The 5,490-nt window shown below is 31.1% G+C and overlaps 1 protein-coding gene across 1 annotated transcript in view; it reads left to right on the top strand.

Annotated features, from left to right (window-relative positions):
- Positions 1-663: 663 nt before the first annotated feature.
- The window catches only part of Smp_153560 (putative ring finger protein B (Protein rngB)), a gene marked incomplete at both ends in the record, with an annotated part of 15,121 nt that continues 10,294 nt past the window's right edge, over positions 664-5,490 (top strand). Inside the window, 2 exons of the mRNA XM_018789357.1 lie at positions 664-697; positions 2,580-2,779. Coding sequence (XP_018654808.1) covers positions 664-697; positions 2,580-2,779 — 234 coding nt within the window. The remainder of the gene's footprint in view (positions 698-2,579; positions 2,780-5,490) is intronic.

Raw genomic sequence — 5,490 nt, 5'->3', positions numbered from 1 at the left:
CTTTTTCGCAGATGCTTATACTTTAGTTCAGATTTGTCCAAAATGCACTGTTTTTTTCTGTGGATCTTACTTTCTAATTTCCTACTAGAATTTATCTACTCGTTTAAGGCAGTTGTGAAATTATGTCTCAGAAATGTGTTATATTCTGTGGAGATTTATGAATGGTAACTTTGAGAACTATTTATGGACCAATATGATATGTATATTTCCTATTGTATAATTGTTAAGTAACTAAACTATTCATATTCGTGTCCTCCCTATTGTAAGCTTTGTTTTGACCCATAGACTATTATTATACGATTTACCATTCTTGAGTTATCCCCAGTCTATTGATTACTGTCCCCCCTATTCACAGCCACATTTGTCCAAATCTTGTACAAATGTTATTTTCTATTTTATTCTACGATGTGGTCAGTTTGTTTGAAAATAATGGTTCATATTGCAGAGGCTGTTATTGGTGTTCTGAGCTTAACCGGCTAGGCTAGGCAGAAAGCAGGACTGATAGGTACTCAAGACTGCTCATACGGCTTTTGTGTATCATTGCACTGATCGATAATTCACTCCTCTCTGATTAGCGGTCTTAAAACGTCATATATTAACAGGGCACGCACTCACTCGATATAACAATATGATTTGTTGGATCGAGCTCCTTTTTTCTTTATCATGTCTATAAGCAGGATTTCTTATAAATGTGAACGTAATTTATATTATCTTTTTTATAGTTTTGAAATATACTTCTTTCTGTAATGTTTTTCTGTTGGGCCTAGTTTTTTTATTTCGTAGAAACTATCCTTTAATTCACCAAAACTCGTGTTGTATGTCGTTTATACTTTCTTCACATGTTCATTTTATTCTCTTTACTCAAGGCTATATTTTTAAATTTCGTTATTGCATCTTATTTCAGATTTTATTTGTTTTCAAAGTTGGCCATTCTGTACAACGAAAACCTAAACCTGTTAATGGTCGGACACATCATTGGAGGTGTTATGTAGACAGCTGGAATCCTCGTTATCCTTTGTCAGCATTTGTGAAGAAAGTCACTTTTAAACTACATAATACATTTGAAAATCCAAGACAAGGTGTCCGCTTGAGGTTGTTTTATGTATATGTGTATGTATATGTTGCCTAGTTCTAGTCACTCTGCATAGATAGGTGGGAAATATACTCTATATTTACGTTTTGAAGTCCTTATTACCTCTTTGTGATTATTGTTTCTTGGCTTGTGGGCGCAAAGTTAGATCCAATCGTTCCACGTCTCATGGTTATCACATTCTCACGACAAATTTCCACTGCTTGCAAGTATACTTAATAACCAAAGCATTTTCATCAGTAGTGAAATATGAAGTTTGATTTATTGGGAGAACTAAACTTTCAGTATTCGGTTATGAGTGTCTTTGAATCAACCTTTACGTACTTTGGTGCTAGCAAAATATCAATGATAAGGCTGCAAGTAGAGTTTCAATGAAGAGGAGCCAATTAATGTAATTGCGAATTGTCAGTGACTGAATCATCTGAGATATTTATCCGCATCCGACCATCGGTTATGTCGATTTACAATATCGAAAGTCTTAATAATGGACTAGTGAAGGTCAGTCCAAGTTATCTCGTCATTCTATAAAACTAATGACTTCAGATCTGAACGCTAACGAGTCAGTCATTTAATATTTAAAAAGTCAATGGTCTAAGGCTTTAAGTGATATAGCTCAAAATAGGTTGTAAATTCACTTGTTTTACATCTTGAACATATTATTTTCTGTGTTTATTTATTTGTCATTCGCTTCTCCGTATTAATGTTAATATATTTCCCCTTTCCTGTTGTTTTTTGTTATGCATTAAAGTATATCTTTCCGATTTGATACACAACTGTTTCAAGCTCCGTCGTTTTCTACTCGTCTGTTTGAACTGAGAATTTATAGATGAGCCCTGATACTCATAGGTTTACTGAATCCAGTTTTTCACATTAATGTATCCCGAGGTTTTCCACATGTTGATACAGGTCCATAGCTTGATTCATATCTTTCCCTTGGTATTAACATGATAAACTCAGAAGTTCAATCATACATGAGCAGTGCTCTGAAGATATTGCAGATTGTAATCCGCTATACATACCATACCCTCGGAAAAAAATATCACTGTATATGCTCGTCCCTTAATAAAAATATATAGTACTTATTAGCTTGAAAAATACGGTTCTTAATCCACACTATTCCGTCAATTATTATCGTCTTATAAGATCATTTACACGTCTCATTTGAATGAAAATATCCTAAGGCTAGTTGGTCTTGACGTTTAAATCATTTCGTCTATGTCAATTCATTTAGTTTGATGAGTTTGTTGAACACATTCAATCGGTAGTTGATTGCAAAATAATGTATTTGAGTCCATTATTCAATTGGTGTGAGAGTGTAGAATATAGTATATTGGTTTAGGATAATATTCCTCACACTGTTGATATATAATAAAATAAGTTCAGATGACGTCTCTTTTAGTCCAGTTTTAAGATTCTAATTATTTCAACACAAGATTTCATTGTGTTCATGATCACTGATAAGCTTAATTATATGCCGTTTTTTTGATAGTTGTGCGACAAGCTCCGTTCGCTATAGAAGAAGATGGTTTTGGAACATTCCAGCTTCAGATAGAAGTCGCATTCCTTGACTGTGTCACCACATTTTACTATGATTTAACACTTTTTGATCAGAATGCTTTACACACATATCGTACGATACAAATGGATCCCGCTCCTGAAGATTGGAGTAAACTCATTCAACTTGGAGGGGTAAGTTAGTTTTATCATTCCTGTGAATAGTAAATTTTACGATCATTAGTTTTTTTAAAATTCTTTTTTGGTATATATATTAGCTGAAATAACTCATATATTGTGTTTTTGTGCTCCAATATAACACAGAAAGTAATTATGTATATAATTCTAATAAACTCAACTTTATTCGTTTTATTCATATTTAATGTTAGTCATAGTTAGTCAGCAACGTTAAACCTGAGACATATATGCATTGGTTCAAATTACCACACACCATCACAGTTTAACATTAAAAAATAAATATATTTGAAGTAGATTATTTACGAGAAATTTACCATCACAATGTGAGCTATTGTAATGTATCAACCTTTCACTATATACCTCTAACATTAATATTTCTATACTTAACAAATAAAATAGTCATAATCCTATGATTACATGTTGTAGTAATAAAACAATTTACATCTTCACCATTCTAAATGTACAAATTCAAAATGATCACATTTTAAGGTTTTAAACAGTAAAACAATTTCAAATAAAGTGAAAGAGTATTTTGTATTTTCTATTGTTTCGTATTGGAACATAAACAATTCATGTTCAAATATTATTGAATTATAAACGTGTATTTATATAGTACATTAACTACTTTCTTAGCGGTTGTCTAGATTTTTTAATCTTTCTATCCATTTTTAAGAGGGTATTAATCAAGTTGAAAAAAATCAGTACTGCGTTAGTATCAATGATTATAGTAGAATTTTTATCATTTTTTATTCAGTAGTAGTTCTAGCTTCCTGATTTAGTCTTTAAAAAAGTGTTAAAAACACGAAGTTCAGCGAAGGGGTCTTTTTTCAACGAATTTATTATCAAGCTGTACAATCGTATATACATATATATATATATATATATATATATATATATATATATATATATGAAAATGTTTTGTTAAAGTATTAGTTTCGTGAGGACATGTGAATAAGGAATAACCAAGATGATGTAGTAGGAAGATTATAATACCAGATTACATAATACGAATAATAACAATAGACTTAATAAGTTAACAGCGAATTATAACGTGAATCTAATAAGATGATTAAAATGTTTTTGTCACAATAATTAAAGGTCATAGAGGTGTGAAAAATAAAGAAAGTGATGTCATGAGCAATTATGGATGAAAAATGGGAATAATATGAGATATAAGTAAAGGGGAGAATGGAATGATAATAATGAAAATTAAGGCCAAGGTAACAATAGGATGTACTTCTTTTGTACGCATAGTTCTGGAGTGAGCTCATGGATAGTAAGAGCTTCGACCATTTGTAAGAGTTGGATATGAAGAAATCTAGGTAGATTTGGACGAATCGTATAAACGACCTTAAATTCAAACTATGGATCTGTAGAATGATTACAGTCGATTAGATGTTCAAGTATAGAACTTCTAACTGCTCTCCTCTCACCCTTGTAGAGAAATTTTCATATATGTATGGTTGTACAGCTTGATAATAAATTCGTTGAAAAGAGATCTCTTCGTTCAACTTAGTGTTTTTTAAAAAAAACTATTATTTCGTTGGCCTTTACACATGTGAAGTGTGTGTGACTCATTAGTAAAATGATTATACACATGATGGTATTTTGTCTTTAACTTTATCCATGTTCACTTCTATATTTTGGCAGTATTTTCTTGTACATTAGTTTAATCTACACTTTCAGTAAAATTTCACATCGAACATCTTGTGTAGTTCCACGAGTATTAAAAAAAAAGATCATATTATTTATTTAGTTGGATAATGGGTGGTGGTTGATTCGGAACTTCTTTTCTGTATTGCTTAAATTGTTTTCATAAATTATTCATGTGAGAAAATGTCTTTGTGAAAATGTCAATCAAATTACCTTTAAGATTGATATCGATTGCTTCGTTCGTAAAAAACTAATGCTTATCGAAATGTAATGCCGGCAAAACATTCATAATTCGGTCTGCAATTATTTATCGCCAACTTGAATAAAAAAAATAAGGAGGTTGAGTAAATTTACAAGTGATTTTTTATGTCTACTGACAATGTTTTTTTTCTAAATTCGATTTACATCCGTCTAACCAAATTCACTTTTGTGTATCAATCTTTTTAATACAAAACTATCATCTAATTTATACAAACTCCATATTGATTGCCTTATGATTTTCTATCTAAATTCCATTATGTCAAAATAAACAAAACAGTTCGTCTATGGAAGTTGTCTACAATTCCTAATGTTAGATTATCTAAAAAATATTGAATTGTATATTAATGGTTCTAAAATTTAGTGAATTTAAGACTTTCAAGTAATTTATTTCTTTAAATATTTCAACTGACGGTATGATCTAGGCGGGTTGCTTGACTATCTGGGCTACCTGTTCCTATCATCTTGATATTTCATCAACTTCTCCGTTTGTTTTACCACATTACTATGTCTATTCATAGCATAACCTATTCAAGCGCGTTAATGAAAAGTTAACATCCTCTATCTGTACAAGTTACAACAAAATACAATCGGAGACGTTGTTGTGTCTGACAGTAGGAATTGAAAAGCATGAAGATTATTCAGATGTCGATTCCTGAACTGCTCACATCCTACTGTAGATCCCCGAATGTTTATTGTCAGAATCGATCAAGAGATAAGGAAAGGAAACTTATAGAAATACATAGTGCTGAGAATTCTATATTTAACTAAAAATATAAAATTGAATAAAGCTAATA

Source organism: Schistosoma mansoni, chromosome W (genome assembly GCF_000237925.1).
Source record: "Schistosoma mansoni strain Puerto Rico chromosome W, complete genome".
In the NCBI taxonomy this organism is placed as follows: domain Eukaryota; kingdom Metazoa; phylum Platyhelminthes; class Trematoda; order Strigeidida; family Schistosomatidae; genus Schistosoma; species Schistosoma mansoni.
The sequence above is the reverse complement of the archived record's forward strand: the minus strand, read 5'-3'. Positions and strand labels throughout refer to the sequence as shown.